Genomic DNA, 21319 nt, shown 5'->3' with positions numbered 1-21319 from the left:
ATGGCAGGCAGAATAAAGAGGCTCATTAGGAGAGAGTAATAAAACAAAACGAAAAAAAATGAGTGCAAGGGGAAGAGGAAAGGCTGGGGGTGGGAGCAGATGTTGTCCTGCCTCTTGAAAGTCCTTTTACTTTCTTGGGCATAGGAGGAAAAGAAATGGCCTTCTAGAATAAATTTTGCCAGAGGAGTCCTTATTCTTCACAAGATATCAGATCTCAAAGGGATTGGCAAGTGGCTTGCCTAAGGTCCACTGCAGCTTTGCATCAGTCTTCTCTCTCTGGGTGCACAGTGGAGGTTCCTGACCCACTGTGAGGGTCTTGCCCACACGCTCCATCAGTGTTTCCTGAGTGCTCCTGTGGCTGGACACTGTGCTGGGGGGCTGCAAAGGTGACCCGGCCAAGGTCCAGTCCTGGAGCTGCTCACAGGCAAGAGGCAAACCAACAGGTGGAACGGGGGTCGCTGAGGCAAGGGCTTGTCTAGGAGTGGCAGGAGCCCCAAGAAGTGCGACCACTCTGCCTGGAGACACCAAGGAGGGCTTTCCCAAGGAGGCGAACTTTGAGCTTTGCTTTAAAGAACCCTTCCTCCACCCCTTGCCCCCACCACTCCTCAGGAGCAGCACGCCTGTGGGCCTGGAGCTGTGGCCAGGATGTCTGGTTGCAGGGAGACGGCAGGGGCGTCTGCGAGGGGGAGGAGAACAGTGTAAGGTGGAGGAGAGAGGGGAGGGGAGCGAGAAAAGAGGGGGAGGAATGGAGGGAGAAGGAGACGGGAGGGAGGGAGAGAGGGAGAGAAGGAGGGGACGAGGGGGGAGGGAGGGAGAGAAAGAGAGAGAGGAGAAAGAGAGAGACAGAGACAGAGAGAGAGAGAGAGAGAGAGAGAGATTTGAATTTCCCATCTGGAAGGGGAGCGGTAGAACGTCAGGGCCCGGCTGAGGGGCGTGATTGGAGGGCGCCTTCGGCAGCCGCCCGAGGCAGAAGCCGCGGCCCCAGCTCGCCTGGCGGAGTTGCACGCGGCGGCGGGAGCTGGAATAGCAGAAGGAACCACCTCGTGGAGTCGGGCCGGAGCCCTGCAGTGGCTCAGACGGTTGCAGGGACCGCCAGGTCGGTGCTGGCCGAGGGCCGGGAGGGCGGAGCCGGGCTGTGGGCAACAGGGTCCCGGCTCTCGCCTCGAGGCCTTGGGGCAGCTCGGCAAGCTGGGGAGCACGGCTTTCGGGGGGACAGCTCCCCAAGGCTGCCTGGGCGCCGGATGGGGACTGAGAGGATGTAGAGGGGACACTCCCGGGTGCGCTCTCCGTGGTGCTGAAAGGACAGCTCCTTGCGAGGGGCCGCGAGCAAGCAGCTAGCCGCGAACTAAGGGGAAGCGTGGGCCCTAGCCTGAGACTCCGGGCAGAGCCCGAACGGCCGGGGTCCCGGAGCCAGGACCGCTCCGGCTGCGGCGGAGACGCAAGTCTGAACCCAGAGAACAACTTTGAGCTCGCGGGGGTGGGGGACGTCGATCTAAGCTACTTCTGGCTGTGCTTAACCCGAAGCCCGCCGGAGCACGCTTCGCCCCGGAGGAGGGAGTCGCCCCGGAGGGGTACAGTTCGTGCTCCCGGAGTGAGTCAGAGGGCGGCGGCAGGGGGGCGGACAGACCGCAGGTGGAGGGGCGGAGAACGTAAACGTCGACTGGGGATGGGGGACCAAGGGGACTATTTGTCTCTTTCCGGGAGGAGCCGCGGCTTGGGCAGCGCACGCCCGCCGCCTGGAGTCTTCGGGAACGACCCCTTCTGTGCTCTCGTTCTCGTCGGTCTCAATCTGCCCCTTTCCCCAGCAAAGTTTGAAACCCGGCCGGGTCTTGGGGTTGGAGCTATGTGTGTTGGGGAAAGGGGCGCTCTCCGTGGCCCACCGGGAGCTCCAGGACAGAGCTGCTGGGGGTGTGGGTCTCCGCGGGGGTCCGGGAGAGGGGCGCCGGGGTTCTTGTCCTCTCTTCTGGCAGGGAAACGGGAACCCCCGGCCACTTCCGCTTTTCAGCCGGAGCCGGCTCCCTACCTCCTCCCATCCTCCGCTGCCCCTCCCCTCCCCCATGCGTCTCCCATCCCGGGCCGCGGGGTGGGGACAGGGAGGGGGGGCGGGGGTGGAGTGACATCCCCTGTCTCTGCCACTGCCTTTGGCGTAGAGTCCCCTGCCAGAAGCAAATGAGTGTTGAATTGAGTTGCAGTGAATATAGCCCAGACTTGAATCATAAAAACAGAAAAACAGCCATAAGGACAACCACTGCAGGTACCCGAGTCAGCTTGTCAGATGGCGGGGCCCAGTCCCAAAAACCTCCAGGGGCTCAGATGGTCGAACCTGAGCCGGTGCTTGGGCTGGGACGGGCTCGGAGGGAGTCGGAGAGGGGAAGGAAGCTGAGGGCGCGCCCTGGGTCCCCGGCGCACTGAAGGTACGGAAACCTGGTGCTACGGGCGGCATCCCTCCCCGCCCCTGGCCTCCCCTCCCCCAGCGCAGCATCCCCCACCCACCCCCACTCCCAGCCCCCCAACCCCACTCCCACCCCCACCGCCCTTCCCGCGCAGGGATAGACCAAGGCTTCCCGCAGAATCGCTAAGGAGCGCCTCCTGGCGGCCTGGCCAAAATCCTCAACTGCCGGCAACCTGCTGGACCTCTGCACTCCCGCAGGCATATGGCAAAACACACACACACATACACACACACACACACACGCCTGCACACACATACGCACTCACAGTATGTCTAAGTCCCGAGTTGCACACACGGGGTCATACTTTCAACGCACACACCCTCATGCACTCGTTGACACGTTAAATTCAACCCAGCACACACATCCTCAGGATCTACCATGTACCAGGAGATGTAGCCGATTCTGGGGACAGGAGAAATGAAACAAGATACTGGTCCTGTCCTGAGAGGAGCTCAGAGTAACCAGGAAGGGCAAGACAAAGAAAGACAAACAGACAAAGAGAGCATGTACTGGAGGCAGGCAATACTGCCCCAGAAAGCGCCACAGGTCTCCAAAGGGGAAGATGCCCTCACATCTTGCCAAGGAGATCCGGGAAATTGCATGGAGGGAGTGCTGTTTGAGAGGGATCTTTGGAAATCAATGCTGCTGCTGCTGATGATGATGACTGCGATGATGTTAGATAATATGTACCTACTCTGGGTCAACACTGGCCTGAGCACTTTATTTGCATCACCTCATTCAATGCTCACTACAAGCCTTGGGAATAGGTGTTGCTGTCTCCATTTCACAGATGAGAAAACATTGAGTCATTTGCTCAAGGTTACTTAGCAAGTGATGGAGCCAGGATTTGAACTGGCAGAGATGAGGGTAAGAGGTTCCAAGGCTGTGGGAATAGCATGCACAAATGCCCAGGCATTCTCAGAAAGAGTATCTGTTGGGAAATAATACGTGCTGAAGCAGAGCCCTGTACAAGAGGTGGCACACGAGCAGCAAGGAAGACGGGTGCTAGACTGTGCAGGCCTTGAAGGTCAGCACAAGGACTCACATCAGTTTAACAAGGCCATGGGGAGCCATTGCAGGGTGTGTATGCATGAGCAAATCTGCCCTTTAGGAAGATTAATTGGACAGCCATGTGGAGGCTGGATGAGAGCTGGGGGAGAGACAGTTAGAGGTTATGGATAAATCCAGAATCTCTAGGTCCTTAACCAAGGCATTAGCAGCAGTCAGAGAGTGGAGGGTGGGGATGTAGGCAGCACTGCAAAGCTACAGCGTCTGAACTTCTCCCTGGAATTCTCCCTCGGCACCCCCATCCCAATCTTACTCACCAATTCCTTGCGTGATCTGTTATCCAGCTTCTACCTCCCCAGCCCAGCTGAATGCTGTGAGACCACTGCTGGGACTCCCTTGTTCCCTGCCACAGCCCCAGCACCCAGAACAGTGTCTGGCAGAAAGTAGGTACTCAAGGAATATTTGTAGTATGAGCAACTGAGTGAATGAATGAATGAATTAATGAGGAATCTGCTGTCTCTAGAGTTTTCAGTTGAGGTGATTGGGACAAGGCATGCTAGAGAAAAAGATGGGTGTGTGGGGAAAGCCAGGATGAGACTGATCTTTGGACAGATAGGATTTGAGATTATCCATGTGACAACATTCAGCAGAGTTAAATGTGCAGGTTTGGGGGAGGGGAGGCAGAGAGAGGGAGGTATCTGTGACTAAAGAAGTGCACTAAACCAATAGGGGTAGATGAGATTCCCAAGGGAGACAGAGGAGCAGGAGAGGCAGGAGGGGAGAGTTTGTTTGGAGAACATCTTCACTTTAAAGGAAAGGAAAGGAGTCAGCAAAGAAGAGAGAGAAGACCTATCTGAGAAGTAGGATGAAGACCACAAGAGTGCTGTGTCATGGAATTCAGGAGGAGATTCCAGAAAGCTGGAAAAGGTCGGGGGAGGGAGTCAGCAGCAGCATGTGATTCAGTAGAGGGATGGAGGAGGATGACGGCTGTGAAGACCCTCTTGAATTCGGCAATGGGAAAGCCTCTGGTGACTGATTACCGCAGTTTCAGGGCTCCTGCAGAGGCAGCAGAGCTCTGGTCTCACAGAGAGGTAGGGCTTGACAGGGAGGTGAAGATGTGGAGATACCATGTGGAGATCACTTCATCACAAAGTGAGAGGGGTGGGATTAAGGGAAACGCAGAATTTAGGGAAGGAGTTAGAGAAGGGAGGGAATAAAAGCAACATATGGAGAGGGATGGAAGATGTAAAGAAGAGGGAGTGGTGAGGTACAAAGAGAGGGAATCCAGGGCACAGGTGGATGAATTGGCTTCAGCCAGGAGAGGGCTTCTTCCTCAGGAGCTAGAAGGAGGGCAGGTTACAGGAGCTCCCACTCACTGACATTAATTGTTTTGATTATTACAACCATTTACTGAGCACCCAGCATGTGCAAACACATCCCATAGAGTTTTTCTAAAATTTCAAAGTGGCATTATAATTCTCATTTTATAGAGAAGATCAAGTATCAATGAGGTTAGGTCAATTACTCACTATTGCATAGCTTAAAAGGGGGCAGATTCAAGATCTGAGTCAGGCATGCCTAACCTCGGAGCTCAGACCCCTTATACTTTGGCCCATGAAGTGGGGGGAAAGTCACCTGCTGAGAGGGAGGAGGCAGTAGTAGTTTGGGCCTTGAGAAAAGGAGAATTGGTTAGGAGAGTGTAGACAGAGTGAATGGGAGACTGCTTAACAGCTCAGAGGTCCATGCTGGGATCGGGCAGCAGGATTTTTGGGCAGACTTGGGAATTTCAGATAAAGAATCCCAGCAGGCTGAAGAAGAGCTACTTAGAGCCACAGGGATGTAAGCATTGAGAAGACTCAGTGGTGAGTAGAGGTACTTTGCAAACTGGGGGAGGGGTGGCAGTGGTAAACAATGTCTGATGAATGCATGCCCGCAAGCAGAGGTGGCTGGAGAAGGTGATAGTTTGGTGATACAGAAATGGCATGTTAAGCTTGAGGGGTGTGCACAGACATCCAGGAAAGGGTATCCAGGAGAAGGTAAATGTGTTTTTTTACTTATTTATTGCTTATTTCCCTACTCATGTGTGCATGTACCCCCACACTCACATACACACATACATACCTCAGAATGTAATCTGCATGAGGGCAAGGCTTTGTCTGTCCTGTTTCCTGTAAATCCCCAGTGCCTAACACATTGACTGGCATATAGTAGGTGCTCAATTAATACTTGCTGGATGAGTGAATATAGAGGTCTAGGTGTCATCAGTGTCAGTGGTCATTAAAACCCCTAGAATGGATGAGTTCTCCCAGGGAAAGATGAGAAAGAAAAAAGAGGCAGGGGCTGAGGTCAGAGTCATGGGGAAGAGACAGGAGGAAGAAGAGGAGTCAGAAAAGGCAAAGGAAGAGAAGAAGAGAAAAGAGGAGAGGAGAGGAAACAGGGGAAGCAGGGACAGAAAAGAACTGAGTTACAGAACCAAGAGAGAAGGAGGTTTGAGGGAACAGTGGGGTTGTCAGCAGTTCAAATGCTGCAGACTGCTTCAACAGAGGCATGAGAGAAAGGGCCTGGAAGATCATCTGATCCAGGAGAGAGACGTGTCAGAATCACCCAGCAAGTTAGGGATGAGGCTGCAACTAAAGCCCGGGTGCCCTGCCCCCCAATTTGGAACATCTCAAATTAGAGCCCGGCATCTCCCACTGCCACCTGGTAATTCCTTGAGCTCTATGTAAACACAGAGTAGGAACCTAAGAGTTTCTGAAATCACTTGATTATTAAATTGTTCATTTCCTGTTCTTAGAAATGAAGTTTTTTCACAATGTATTAAATCGAACGAAAACATCTTGACTGAGCTGAGCAACCTTCAAACTCAGAATTCGGGGTTAGGCGGGTGGGTTCTCTTGCATTTCTTAGAAAGCATGGAAAGCCTGTTCCTTTTTGGTTTGTTCCACAAATATGTAGTCAGCAACGGCTGGCATTTTATGAGTTCCTGCAACACCCCAGGCACTTGACAGGTATCATTCATTCTCCTTCAAACATCCATTCAAGGGCGGCCTTAATATTCCCCCATTTTGCAGGGAGCAAACTGAAGCTTGCCCAGGGACCCACAGCCAGTAAGCATAGCTGCCTGGATTTTGAACCAGGTGTGTCTGATGCCAAAGCCCCTGGGTTGTTTTGTGTTTTGCTTTTTTTTTTCCCTGCACATCATGACTTTCTCTTCCCAAAACAACCTATCAGATGAGATGGTCTGATCACGTAGAAAAGCTCTTGGGCCCCATATCATGAAATAAACTCAGTCTACCGATATGACTTCTCATCTTGAGAGAAATGAAGAAAATCTATCAAAGAACAACCAGTGACCCTGAACTCGGCCAGGTTGCAATATCCAGCCTTGAACCCAACAAGGTTGCAATATCTGCCACCCTTTCCCAGGAACCCTTTTTCTTCCTTGCAAGTCTGTGTGGGACAAAAGGCCTTGGGGAGCAGGCCTGGCCTCAGCTTACCATGAAGCTACTTCACACTTTGGATAGCTCACGGATGTCCCCTCTACACTTGAAAAGAGATCTGTGTCTGTTAAAGAACATTGGAACTGAATGGTTAAAATACAAAGAAAATCTCAAGCTGCAGCACTAGGGTTCAGCTTCTCAGGGATGTAGGGGGAAGATGGTAAGGAGGCCAAGGGGGAAGGCTCTTCCTCCCCCACCACCTCCATTGGAAGAGTTCCACTTTTACATATTTTGCATATTGAGATTCCCATTAAGATTTTATTTGGAGAACCCTTCTGAGGCAAAAACATAATAAAAAATATAATAAAAACTGAAAGTCGGTGATTTAGGAAGAGGAGTAGGATACTAATGTCTGCTGAGTGCCTGCAAGGCCCGTGCTAGGTAGTTTAAAAGCCCTAAGCCCCCAGAAGATGACAATGTCTCCAACACTCCCATGTGAAATTCAAAATTAAAATCGATATTAAGCTATAAAACATAAAAATTACACATACACTACAATAAAAATAACGTATTTTCCATTTGTCTAATTTCAAAAGTCAGGATCTGTTTATCCAAGCTGGCTGTTCTCATTTGCTCAGCTGCCTCCGATTGGCTGGGGCAGCAACACCGGCTGGTCTTTTGATGGGCTGATCCAGTGGCCCAGGCTGAGCCCCCTCCAATCTCCGCCGGAGCCGGGGAAAGGTGGCATTGCCATTTCTCTCTTACAGAGGAGGAAACTGGGGACTCGAACAGGTTAGGGCCTTGCTGAACGTCCCATGGCAAATAAGGAAATGACGGTGGCATTGGAAACCGGATCTGCCTGACTCCAAGTTCCAGGCTCTTTCCAATGCTCCTGGCTTCAATCAAATCTGAACAATAGGGTCAAGATGAAGGCTTTAAAATAGGGACCAAACCGCTTTCAAAAAGCTATTTGGCAGCACCTACGTGTCTGCCCAGTAAATCGCTTTCTTCCATCTCCTTTTTCCTCTAGCAGGGCATTGGGTCTTGACCTCAGAGCGATGGGTGCCTGGTGTCTGAACCAGGGTGAGGCTGCTGTCTGTCTAGCTCCACCGCCCTGCCTGTGCAGAGGCCTCTCCCATCTGACTCCCAATTCTCTTTTGCAGGTTGTCACATCTTCCCGAGCCAGGCCAGCCAGGAGCGCTGCATGCAAATCCTGCCGTGGGCTAGGGCACGCTAACCAGAGCCGGCGGCATGGACTTCGTCATGAAGCAGGCCCTTGGAGGTGAGGTCCAGCACCCTTCCGCGCGTCCTCACCCCTCCCCTCTCTCCCCAGCCCTGACCCCTAGCTGACCTCGCCCTCTCCCACCCACCCCTTCCTCGTAGGGGCCACCAAGGACATGGGGAAGATGCTGGGGGGAGAGGAGGAGAAGGACCCTGACGCGCAGAAAAAGGAGGAGGAGCGGCAGGAGGCCCTGCGGCAGCAGGAGGAGGAGCGCAAGGCCAAGCACGCGCGCATGGAGGCGGAGCGAGAGAAGGTCCGGCAGCAGATCCGAGATAAGGTCAGCTCCGCCCGCCCGCCCTGGGGAGGGCCACAAGCGGGTAAAACCGGTTCAGCGAAAGCCCCTGCTGGGGCTCCCCTGGATCCCAGCTCTCACCTTTGCCCTAGCTCTCTCTGAGCCTCACTCTTCGCATCAGCAAAATGGGTGTCACAAGGACACCTCCCTCAAGGGATCCTTTTGGGGATTAAGAGAATGCGCGTAGTAGGTACTCCAAGAGGGTAGACCCTACGGTCCACCATTTCGTACTGCAGATCTTTGGGACCAAAAATGAGTGCAGTTCTGAATTTGGGAATGTTCGAAAAATACCACAGTGTCCTAAGCACTTTGTGCTGTTAGGTGTCACTCCCAGCGGGTCTGGGGCTGCCACCCTACTCCAGACAGTCCAGTGCATGTCTGTTAGTGCGGTGCAATAAATAAAGGATAGAAGTAGTCTTCCATTGGTTCAAGTCAGATCCGTCACCAAAATTTGGCTCAAAATATATGAGCAAACGCCATGTGTTCAGATTTTTGCGGATTTCAACACAGCAGGGAGTTCTGATGGGCAGGTGTTAATTTTAAAGGAAACCCCACGTATGGTCTCTCCCACTGAGGACCAGGCACCATCCCACAGGGAAGACACCCTTATCCCCACTTTACTGATGACAGGACTGAGGCTTGGGAAGTACTCCTGGCCACCTCAGCCAGTGCTGCATGATCATGAGACTCCCGCTGTCTCCTTGCCCACCCCGCTTCATGCGCGTCTCTGCCCTCCCCCTCCCCAGTATGGGCTGAAGAAGAAGGAGGAGAAGGAAGCAGAGGAGAAAGCAGCCCTGGAGCAGCCCTGCGAGGGGAGCCTGACCCGGCCCAAGAAGGCCATCCCTGCGGGCTGCGGGGACGAGGAGGAGGAGGAAGAGGAGAGCATCCTGGACACGGTGCTCAAATACCTGCCCGGGCCGCTGCAGGACATGTTCAAGAAGTAACCAGGCCTCCTGCCCCAGCCCACTCCACCTGTTACTACTTCTTTTTGGTTCTTTCTTTTCTTTTTATTAGGTTAAGTCTCAATTCTGAAGGGAAAAACCTCAGTTGGCCTCTGCCCCCCTTCCCTGGCCAGGGGCTTCTCCCCCTCAGCTCTCCCTCACACCTCCCTTCATCCCAGGGTATCCACCTGCACCCCACTCCCAAGTAGCTTGAAAAAGGGAGAACAGTCTTTCCCCAGCAGGGGTCAGGGGGCGCTGAACCCAGGGCCAAAGGCACTGGGGGCCCCCTCAGGAAGCCTAAGGTCATGCTAGTGTGGTGACCCCCATACATTCCTTCATGCTCCCCACTGCCAGGAGGACCACTGTCCCCAGCCAGCCAAAGTAATGACACATTCCAGCCCTGCCCAGCATGGTGACCTTTGGCCTCTAACCCTCAGTGGGCCCCCAGGTCAGGGCAGGGGCACTGAGTGGCCTGGCTCTGAGGAAGGGAGTCAGGGGAAGCCTGTCCCGGGAAGGCCCAGGCTGAGAGGCCCCGGGTCTGGCCAGGCTGGGATCTGGGCGGGAGGCTGGGGCTCTCCTTCTTCCATCTCCTTGGTGACACCCAGCCCAGGGGCACCCCCTTCCCTAGCCCCCACCTGGAGAGACATGGCCCCTGCCAAGCTGGTCCCTCCGAATGGATCCTTTGTGGACTTTAGCTCATTTGTGGAGAAACCCCAGGTAGGGAAGCCCCTTGTTCCTCACCCCCACCCCACTTAGGTCTGGGCCCCCACTGCCAGGCTGGGCCCAGCTTGCTCAGTCAAGGGGCTGCCCAGGCCCCCAGAAAACACTTGGAGCCATCGGGCAGTGATGGTCTATGCCATGGGGAACACCCCCATTGGTGTGGCCAAGCTGCCCCCATTCCTATCCACCCCTCTCCCCACCCTGTCCTGTCCATGCGCTTCCAGGGCCCCATGGTCCCCAGGAGGACCCTTCCTAGCCAAAGCCCCAAGCCTTTGGTGAGAAGCCAATTCCCACTTGACAGAAGGCGTCCATCCATTCATCTCATTGGCCAAGGACAAACTCTCCTCTGGGACGTCTGGGACTGGCATTTGTCCCCCACTCAAATTATCAAAGCTTTCTGCTCAGTCAGTTGTGTGGGGATGCTCAGTGAGGGAAGAGGGGTCAAATGGGGAAGGAAACTCTATGCATGCATGCATGACAGTGTGTGGCAGAGACGGAGTCAGAGATTGTGTGTTCAGAGATCATATGCATATGTGTAGGGCTAGAGCGTGTGTGTGTCTTGAGATTGTGTGTGTTGTAGTCATCATATCTATGTGTTAAAGATTGTGTATGTTAGCCTTGTGTATGTGTGCTTGATTGAGGTGGTGTATTCGGGTTGAAATTGTGTCATGTGTGTGCTATCCATCTCGTGTTTAGAGGCTGTATATGTTAGCTTGTGTAAAAATGTGTTTTCAAAGCAGCGTGTGTATCGGGAGTGATGGGTATATGTAAGGTGTTGTAGAAGCATGTGTTTGAGAGAATTGAGAGATAGTTGAAGGCTGCTGTGTGCATGTCTGGGGGTCTGAAAAGACAGTTGTGTGCATGGATGTGTGCTTGGGGAGAAAGAATGTGGGGAAGATGTCCCTTCCCAGCCCTGAGACCACTGGTCACAGTTGGCCACCTCCAACGGGAGACCTTGTCCTTGGCCTAGAGTCCTCCCACTTTTGGGGGGTTCCTGCCTGAGGTCCTCAGAATCCCACTGCGACAGACCCAGGCAGTGCCCCAGGAAGCCATGCTGGGCCCCCGCCAGGGCCTATCCCAAAAGCAGGGGCCAGGGAGGGGGCGACTTGCCTGCCCCTAAAGCCTTTGCTCCCATTGGCCCCAGTTTGCATTCTGCAGGTTTTCCATTTTAGTGGATTCTGCTTTTATTTCAGAGACAGACATGTGTCTTCTCTGTCCGTTTCCAATAGGTAAAGCCATATCAGTTAGACTGCAATACTTTAAACATGAGACAAAACAATCCATATGTTTAGGGAACCAGAAAAGTCCCCTGGTCTGTCCCTTCTTTGGGGAGCAGGGCCTCGACAGCTCCAGCTCCCTGGACCTACCTTCCTCCCCGCACCCCCGCCCCCACCTTGTGCCCCTGTGTCCAGCCCCCCAGGGGGCCTGTGTCTGTGTCTGTGCCTGTGTCTGTGATGGGGATCCACCTCGCACCCCTGTTGTCTGCTTGTCTGTGTCTGTTATCCTGGGCAGGATGGTCATTCTCAAGAACCCTGGGGTCCTGGGCCAGAGACAGGCAGGGCCCAGTCCAGGGGCCCCAGGCCTCCCCAGTCCCAGTGTGTGAGCCCCACTTGGACACAAGTGTTCAGAGATGTCCCCCTCTGCCACTTGACAGGGACCTTCAAACCTCGACAGTGATGCCAGGACACAGAGAGTACCAGATAGGAAGCAGAGACCAAGGCGCAGGGTGCTTCAGATGAGCAAGAGAACCCAGTCAAACCAGATATCCCAGGTGGGCCGGAGGGACCCCAGACCCTCAGAGGGCTGCCCTGGTGGTCTCCACAGTGCAGTCCCTCTGTATTCCCAGAATGGGATCGGGGCTTTCAGCCCCACCCTGATGCCTGCCCCCCAGGATGCCTGGTTTAGTCTGGGTCCATGTCCCAGACCCCTCTATTCTGCTCCAGGACAGCAGGACTTCAGGTCTTCCTGGGGGTGGGTATAGGAGAAAATTTCTGCCTGGCACACACCTGGCTCCAGCCATTGCCAAGAGATCACTCTTAGGCCCAGGGGAACACAATGACTATCATTACTGACGCAGATCTGGCTGTGGAGAGCAGCCAATGTGTGGCCCAGAGAGCATGTCTGGGTGGAGCACGTAGTGCACGGAGTACGTGAGAGTTGCTCTAGCAGGGGTGGGATCCTCACAGGATCACCTGGGAGGTGAGGTGTGTGTGACCCACTGGATGGAGGGGAATGAGTGTGCACACACAAATGGGGCAATGTGCATGCAACACACTTAGGGGAGGAGTGGCCCCAGAATTCAGCACGCGCACAACACACAAGGGAGAGAACCCCCAGATACGAAAATAGGAAGGAGCAATCATTTGTAGATGGGTGAAAAAAGAATGAGGTTCAAGGGAGCGTGCACCAGGTGAGGTGAGCGTGTGTGCTCTCGGGGAAGGGCCCAGGCTCCCGTGCCTGGGAGGAACTGCCAGAGAGAAGGAAAAAGGCGGCTGTGGATCACCCTGGGCTGGGCATCGGCGATGGGTCAGGATCTCCAAACGTGGATGTCCTCTCCTCCGACTCCAGAAGCTCCTGGAAGGTGTTCTTAACTGCAAAGTTGTGCAGGGTACTCCTCCAGATGGAATCAGGAAGTCGAGACGCCATCCCAGGTGTGTGTAAGAGAGAGAGAGAACAGAGAAGAGACAGAAGAATTGCAGCCCAGAGCCCCTATCAGGGGGACAGCTGGTGGGCAAAGCAGCCACTCCACAGCTTTGTGGCTAGAGTACAGTGGGGTGGACCCCCCAGCCCCAATAGCCCTGGTACCCAGCTAGCAGGGTTGCCCACCCCCGCTGTCCACCTGCTCCATCCTCTAGGGTTCCACAGGCCCCTGACCACACAGGGAGGCTGGGGTCAGCCTGGGCTCCCAGGCCCAAGGACATGCCTCCCACCAAATATCCCCTGCTCCAGTCCCACTCCTGTCACCCCAGCTCTTCACTGGGGAGAGAACAGGAGGTGCTCATGCTGGCCCTGGGTGGGAGCGGGGAGTCCTGGTGAGACCCAGGTGAGATGGACCATCCTGCCCACGTGGGGGAACCCCTTTCCCACATTCGTGCTGTGTCATTGTTGCTCTGCTTCCTTTCAATGTGTCAGTGCCTGGGGGGAGGGGAGGAGCACCCCCTCAGCCCCCCTGAACCTGACCAAAAGCCATGGCTGTTGCTCCCCCCTTTGTATGATGCAAATGCTGAGATGTACAAAATCAACCATGACAACAAAGAAAAAGACCTTGTACAGCAGCTCTCTGTCTGTCCGTCCTCTTCTGTCCATCGGCACCACCAGGGTCAAACAGGGGCACCGACTCACCAGGGAGGAGGCAACCCACAAAGCTCAAGAGGCCCCAGAAAATCTTCAATTTTACCCTGGCTTCTGGCCAGGACACCATGGAAATGACTCCAGAAATCACCCGCAGCCAAAGTTGGGACTGGGCTCGGGGTTCCAGGATCACTCTGCTTCCCTGCCTTCCAGAATCAATTCTTCAGCCCCAGGGGCTGAGTGGTCCCCATGGGCCCCCCACCCCCCGCTCACACACACCATCTCTGACACCCCTTCCCCTGAGCCCCTCAGGGTGCCGCTTCCTGAGAATGCTGTCAAGTCGCACAGTGGGCAGCAACCTGTCCTCATTCATTCCCCAGACACTGAGGGAGACCTGCTCCCCATGGGCCACATGCAGAAGCCTGGGGTCCCATAGAAAGGACACCACTCAGCATTCCTCCCAGACACAGGCACTTCCCAGGCCTTGGTGAGGAGTCAGAACTGTTCCGGAACCCCCTCCACCCTTACCCTCACCCTAATACCCTGCCTTAGTTAGGTCCCAATCCTCTCAGCTTGGCTGGGCCCTTCCCATGGCCATGCAATGGTCTCCCAGCCCCCACCCCTCTCCTTCCATGCACCCTCTTCCGCCACCCTGCGCCTGCCTCCAAGGCGCATCCAAAATGCAGACTTCACCATTTCACTCCCTGCCCAGAGCCCTCCAAAGGCCTACAGGAAGGCATCTGCCTATAGGATAACATCCAGATTGTGCAAATGGCCCTGTGTGATGTGGCCTCAACCTACCGATCAGACCCACACCCACCTCTGTGCTCCAAGTGCCCCAGTCCCCATCTATACCATCTTCTTGATGTTTGCATATTCTGCCTCCGGTGCCTGAGATGAATGGTGCCCTTACCCTCCTTGGTGCTCTAGGGAGCTTGGAGCTCCCTCAAGCTCCAGCTCAAACATCACTTCCTCTGCGAAGCCCACCCTGATCCAGCCCCTGTCCCCCTGACCAGAGCAGAGGCTGTTGTGCTCACAGCCACAGAGCATCACGCCTGAGTGTTCAGACAGTGCTGGATGTGCTTACGGCTCTGTCACCCAGCAGAGTGATCCTGAGTAAGCCACTTCACCCCTCTGAGTGTTTGCTCGCAAGTGAAATGGGATGACAAGCATTGCTCCGATCTCCACGCTTGTTGTGAAGGGTAAATGGGGTCCTGCACATGCTTTGAGCACCACATGCCAAGCATTCAGTGAACGGAGCTTCGCAAATTCTGTTGAAAGAGATGTCGCTGAACCTGTCTCCCTCACTAACTTGGGAGCTTTATGAGCGCAGGGCTGGCCTGTGCTCTGATCCCTCTGCAGCACCCAGCATAGGGTCTGGCCCACAGTGTGTTGCCAGGGACCCCAATGCTGATTCAGGGCCCAAGATATCAATCTCTGCACCATCTACTTGGTAGCCACAGTCACTCTTCTTTTGGCTTGTTGTACTTACTAGGCAATGTGGGGAGCAGTGCAGACCCTGATCCCCTACCTTCTATGTCCTGACATCACCCTCCTGCCTGTTCTCCCAGATCTGCCCATACCCCTGGGTTAGTGCACTGTGGGTAGCAGGGTCCTTGGACTCTCTGAGTCAGAGGGAGCTCAGTGTGCAATGGGAGGCCGTGCTAGTGATCGACGGCTACATAACAAATTATTACAAACTCAGCAGCTTAAAACAACACATGTGTATTATCTCCATTTCTGTGGGTCAGGAGTCCTGGCACAGCTTACCAGGGTCCTCTGCTTCAGGACCTCTCACAGGGCTGCAGTCAACATGCAGGCCAGGGCTGGGGTCTCATCAGAAGGCTCAGCTGGGCACGACTCGCTTCCAAGCTCACATGATTACTGGCAGGCTTCAGTGCCTGTTGGATTGCGGGCTTCAGTTCTTGGCTGACTGTTGGCTGGAGGCCATCCCCTGGCCCTTGCCAGGTGGGTCTCTCCCACTGGGGCACCTCACAACAGGGCAGCTTGCTTCACCAAAGCGTGCAAGCCACAAAGGCAACAGAGAGAGTCTGCTAGCAAGATGTAAGCCACGTTGTTATATAAACTAATCGTGGAGGTGACTCTCCCGTCACCCTTGCCATCTTCTATTGGCTAGAGGTAAGTCACAGGACTCACCCACACTCATGGGCAGGGGACTGCACAGGGTGTGAATACCAGGACAGGGGATTATTGGGGGCATCTTAGAGGCTGCCCACCATAGAGATTGAGGCAAACTCCCCCTTTCCTACAAAGCACTGGAGTAGAGCAGGGCCTTGGAGGAGCCAGAGCTCCAAACCTCTTCAGCCACAGGGTCCCAGGTGGTAGAGGAAATGTCTCAGAGCTGGAGCAGCAGCCAATGGCAGGCTCTCCTGGAGCCTGTACAAGACGAAGGTCATTCCCAGAGCCCCCAGGCTGGGCTCTGAGGGCCTTCTAAGGGTGGGGACTGCAGAGAAAAAGAACAAAAGGGCTTGTGGCTTCCCTGGGAGTCCATCTGTGTGCTCTGCCCAGCACCCCAGGCACTGTCCTAAGACTCAGGGCCCACCTCCAGAAACAACCCAGCCTGGGACACTCAGATGCCTGCCCTCAGCTTCCCTCTCCTCTCCACTCAGTGGATCGCAAGGTCAGTAAATGCCAGCATCCTCTCATTTTCAGTCCTCAATGTCTTCTCCTAAGAGTCTTAATCCTCTCCGGTAAAATGAGTATTCACTGGGCTTCTACCATGTGCTAGACACCAAGAATACCAATCACACAGCCCTCCCTCCAGGAACCTACGTGCTGAAGGAGGAGATAATGGAGAAACAGAACAGCTGCCCACCAGAGCATGAGCAGTGCCACCGGTGAACTTGGGATCATGGTGCAGGCTCCCTGGAGGGGTTTACATCTGAGATGAGTCTTCAATGAGAAGGAATCAGCCTGGTGGAGAAGGGGGGCACATCCAGGAGAGGGACTGGCATGAACAAAGGCATGGAGCAGACAAAAGTAGTTTAACATGGGCAGTGGGAGTGGGGGATGGAGAAACAGAGGGTATCTGCATGAATTCATTGAGCTCTCCGTGAAAGGCTGAGAGGTGGGGGACTTCAACCTGGGTGCCAGGAGGTGGAGCTTGGACTCTACCTGCAGGCAATGGAAAGTCACTGAGGGTACTGAGCAGAGATATGACATGATCAGATGTGCAGATTGAGGAAGATCAGCTGGGGCTGTGAGGAAGGTGAACCCCAAAATGTAGCCATGTCTTGACTATTGACTTCACTACAGGATCAAAGCACAGGAAATCAAGAAACCTGGGATGGGAAGGGGATTTAAAGTCAAAGCCATCCTCCCATGCAATTCAGGAAAACCTCCTGTGCCATCTTAGGTAAAGGGCACACTCCTGCTTACATTCTCCACAGTGTTGGGAAGCTCATTCTAGGCAGACAGCTCTCCTCTTTCTCCTAAACCAAAAGCTGCCAGGAAGCAGGGGGTTAATGAAGGCTTCTCCAGCATCTCTTTAATTGACTGCAAAATCCTGCTTCCAGACCACTCACTTAGCACTTGTAATTAATTGGGGCTTCTTGCCTGATCTGAGAGATGATGCGTTACCCCCTGAGGACAATGTTTTCTCAGCTGGGATTCTCCAGCTGGAGACAACGCTACACACCCAGCATCTCCCCAGGCACTGGCCTGGGTATGAGTGCAGGCTCCAGCCCTTCCCCTCTGGGTGAGCTCAGGCAGGGTGCTTCCCCATCAAGAGCACAGAGCCAGCACATTGCACAGACTCAGTGGGTGGGTCAGAGCTGGTGTCACCATCTCCGTGGGCTCCAGACCCAGGGCATCCACTCTATCCTGGGGCAGGACCAGGGGTCTTCAGCTCTTGGCCACATCAACTCCCTGCTGTTCTCATTGTGAGGGGCACTTGGCATGGCCCTGTCTGCATAAGGGTCAAGACAGCCCATGTCAAAGTACATAAAACAGGGGAGAAAAAGGGAAGGCAAGGGAACCCCTACTTACCAACCACCTGCTGTATGCCACACATGGGGGCTGATTACTTTAAAGCCTCCTGCTCTCCTCCTCCCAACAGGAATCTGTGAAGTCAGTATTCTCCCCACTTTACATATGAGAAAGCTGAGGCTCACAGGTAAAAGCATGAAATGGGAATGGACACAGGCTTTGGACTCAGACAAACCTGGCCTTCAATCCTGATTCCTTCCATCTGATCCTAGGCAAGTGATCCAACAGCCCTGAATCTGGGTTTTATCTATTTTTAAAAATTATTATGTATTATAATACATACATAATAATACATAATAAAAATTACTATATATACTAATGCCCACCACGACCATCAGGGTCATTGAGGGAATTGAATAAAATAATGCCCATAGATCCCCTGGCACAGTGCCAGGCATATAGCAGGTACCTAAAAAATAACAGTGACTGGGTGTGGAGGTTCATGCCTGTAATCCCAGCACTTTGGGAGGTCGAGGCAGGTGGATCACCTGAGGTCAGGAGTTCGAGATCAGCCTGCACAACATGGTGAAATCCTGTCTGTACTAAAAATACAAAATTAGCCGGGCATGGTGGTGCATGCCTGCAATCCCAGCTACTTGGGTGGCTGAGGCAGGAGAATCTCTTCAACCTGGGAGGTGGAGGTTGCAAGCCAAGATCGCACCACTGCACTCCAGGCTGGGAGACAAGAGCAAAACTCCGTCTCAAAACAACAACAAAAAAAAGACAGCCATTGCTACTAAATGCTACTATTACTATAGCAAGACTGATGAAGAAAAGTAACTAGAGGAGGAAAGGAGGGAGAAGAAATGAAAAGGATAAGGAGAGTAATTTGTTATGATAAAAATCTTTTGTCTTTTCATGTAACACAAGACAGGTGAGAGGCAAGGGCTAAAGTGAGTTACGGGACGGAGGGAATAACTGACTCCTTCAGGAAGCGCTCTTGAATTTTAGCTCAAAAGAGACTTGGCAATTTGCAGTAGTTACCTGTTACTGCATAATAAATTACCCCAAAATATTAGTTGAGTGTGGTTGTACACACTTGTAGTCCTAGCTACTCAAGAGGCTGAGGTGGGAGCATTGCTTCAGGAGGCTGAGCTGCAGTGAGCTATGATCATGCCACTGCACTCCAACCTGGGCAACGAAGTGAGATCCTATTTCTACAAAAATAAATAAATAAATCACCCTAAAACTTAGTAGCTTCAAGCAATAAACATTTATTTTCTGTCCACTTCTGTGGGTCAGGAATTCTGGAGTGGCCTAAGTAGTTCTGGATTGTGGTCTGTCATGAAGCTGCAATCAAGATGTCAGCCAGTCCTGCAGTCTCATCTGAAGGCTTGACTGGGCTAGAGGATCCACCTCCAAGGTGGCTCAGTCACAGGACTGGCAGCTGGTGCTGGCTACTGGCAGGAGGCCTCTTTTCCAGAGCCTCTTCATAGAACTTCTTTAGCATCCTCGCAGTATGGCAGCTAGCCTCCCCCAGAGTGAGTAATCCAAGAGAGCAAGGTGGAAGCTGCAATGTCTTTCATGACCTAGCCTCAGACACATACCATACCTTCTGCAGTATTCTATTAGCCACACCAACCAGCTGTGATTCAATGTGAGCGGATGCTACACGGGGCACAAATACTGGGGGAAAGCTCCCTGGGGAGTGGCCCCCCCTTGCAGGTTGTCTACCTCACAATGCAGACCTCAGCACACCTGCAGCTCTTTCTTTAGCCTCTAGTTAACAAACACTCCTTCATTCATCCATCCATTGAGAAAACATCTCCTCATTCCTTTCTGCCATCAGCAAGTGCCTTCCTCCAAAGGGCCTCCTCACAGCCAAACCCAGGCTAAGCACTGCCTTTCAGACCCAGATCTGACATGGTCACCGGAGCCTGTAGTGCGGACATGCAAATCAACACAAGCTGCCTATCATGAGCAAACACTTGGAACCTGGTTCCAAGCCAAGCTTCATTTGACCTTGATCATATTATCTCATCTCTCAGGGCCTCCATAAAAAGAGATAAGACTTGCACTGCCCAGTCATGGCAAAAATGTGTTAAAGTGCCCAGCACAAGGCAAGTTCTCAATAAATGATGACTAAGACTGTTAATATTACTATTCTAAACAAACAGAACTTGCACCCCCAAACCCGGACAGTCACGCACCTAGGCTTCCCCCACCCTTCAAGAGAAGGCTGGGCTCTTGGACCCCAACACTGGCCCCCAGCTCCTGCCAGCCACCTTCTCCAAGGCCTAGCTGAGGCTTGCCTTGGCTCTGCCTGCCAGAGCCTCCCCAGCTGCCAGCCCTAATAAGCTGCTCCAGCCAAGACCTCAAATTGATTTGCCATCGTTTAGCTGGGAAGCAAGAGCTCTTCTTGACTCATGGCCAAAATCCATTCTGTAATAGCAGAGTAATCACCTCCATGGCGGGTGTCCGGAGAATGTGATAGAGATCTAGCACACAAAGTCTCCATCCTAACGCCCAGAACCCCAGCCTCGCTGCGGCACACCTCTGGTCTCCCTCCTCCCTCCTGCACCTGTGCGGCCGCCATGTGTGTCCTCTGCAGTAGCATGTCCCCTCCCGTACTTTACATGGTCTGATGCAGTGGCTCTAAAACTTTGCAGCACAGCCGACTAGCCTGGGGAAGCTCCAAAATATACTGAAGCCTGGCCCTGGCCCCCTGACAATCTGATTCAATTGGTATAGGGTGCATGCTGGGCACAGAGGTGCCTTTCAGTTAGTTAGTTTGATTGTTTGTTTGTTTGTTTGTTTGTTTGAGACAGGGTCTCGCTCTGTCACTGAGGCTGGAATGCCCCATGGTGCAATCATAGCTCAGTGCAACCTCGATCTCTTGGGCTCAAGCAATCCTCTTGCCTCAGCCTCCCTAGTAGCTGGGACTGCAGGCATGCACCATCAAACCCAGCTAATTATTGTTTTGTTTTAAGAGATGAGGACTTGTTGTGTTGCCCAGGCTGGTCTTGAACTCCTGGCCTCAAATGATCCTCCTGCCTCAGCCACCCAGGCATTGGGGTTTTTAATTAAGAGCTCTCTAGGGGGTTCTGATGGGCAGCAAAGTCAGGGAACTGCTGTCTAAGGCATACAGCACTGCCACCTCTGGATGTGTGCACTTAGCATGACTCATTTAGTCAACAATTATTTATTGAGCACCTACAATGGCTGAGCACTGTTCTAAGGTCTGGAAATGCCACCAAGAACAAAGTCATTGCCTGCATAGACTCAACATTCTAGTCAAAGGCAGTGGCCAAGAAACAAGAGAATAAGTAAATTTATAAGCTACTAAATAATAATAAATGCCAGCCAGGCACAGTGGCTCATGCCTGTAATCCCAGCACTTCGGGAGGCCGAAGCGGGCAGATCACCTGAGGAGTCCAAGACCAGCCTGGCCAACATGGTGAAACCCCATCTCTACCAAAAATACAAAAATTAGCCAGGTGTGGTGGTGCACACCTGTAATCCCAGCTACTTGGGAGGCTGAGGCAGGAGAATTGCTTCAAGTGAGCTGAGATTGAGCCACTGCACTCCAGCCTGGGTGACAGAGTGAGACTCCATCTCAAAATAATAATAATAAAAAATAATAATAATAATAATAATAATAAGTGCTTAAGAAGTCATGTGTGGCCGAAGTGGCTTTTGAATGACACCTGAGTCCCCCATATACCAGCTTACAGCATCCGCCCTGCCTACTGCTGAACAGATTCTGGTCCCTCACCTCAGGCCTGGACTGAGTCTCCACCTCAGCCATACAGTGACCCCAACTCACACGGTACCCCCAACCCTGGCCACACACTCAGTCTTGACACCAAGCACAGAGTGAGGCTCAACCCTAGTGGCAGACCCAGCCTGAGGTTGTGATAGTCTCTGACCATTTGCTTGGGCCC

The 21319-nt window shown here is 53.3% G+C and overlaps 1 protein-coding gene across 3 annotated transcripts in view; it reads left to right on the top strand.

Moving 5' to 3' along the window:
* The window catches only part of CPLX2 (complexin 2), an 84451-nt gene extending 74849 nt beyond the window's left edge, over window positions 1-9602 (top strand). Inside the window, exons 1-4 of one of the 3 annotated variants that reach the window (XM_003273258.4) lie at window positions 753-1096; window positions 8065-8183; window positions 8285-8460; window positions 9222-9521. In XM_003273258.4, coding sequence (XP_003273306.1) covers window positions 8153-8183; window positions 8285-8460; window positions 9222-9419 — 405 coding nt within the window. In that variant the 5' untranslated portion in view covers window positions 753-1096; window positions 8065-8152 and the 3' untranslated portion in view covers window positions 9420-9521. Of the gene's footprint in view, window positions 1-752; window positions 1592-8064; window positions 8184-8284; window positions 8461-9221 lie in introns of those variants that run through there. The other 2 variants (XM_003273260.3, XM_003273259.4) reach the window with 2 other exon arrangements.
* Window positions 9603-21319: the final 11717 nt, after the last annotated feature.

Source organism: Nomascus leucogenys, chromosome 2 (genome assembly GCF_006542625.1).
Source record: "Nomascus leucogenys isolate Asia chromosome 2, Asia_NLE_v1, whole genome shotgun sequence".
Taxonomy (NCBI): Eukaryota; Metazoa; Chordata; class Mammalia; order Primates; family Hylobatidae; genus Nomascus; species Nomascus leucogenys.
The sequence above is the reverse complement of the archived record's forward strand: the minus strand, read 5'-3'. Positions and strand labels throughout refer to the sequence as shown.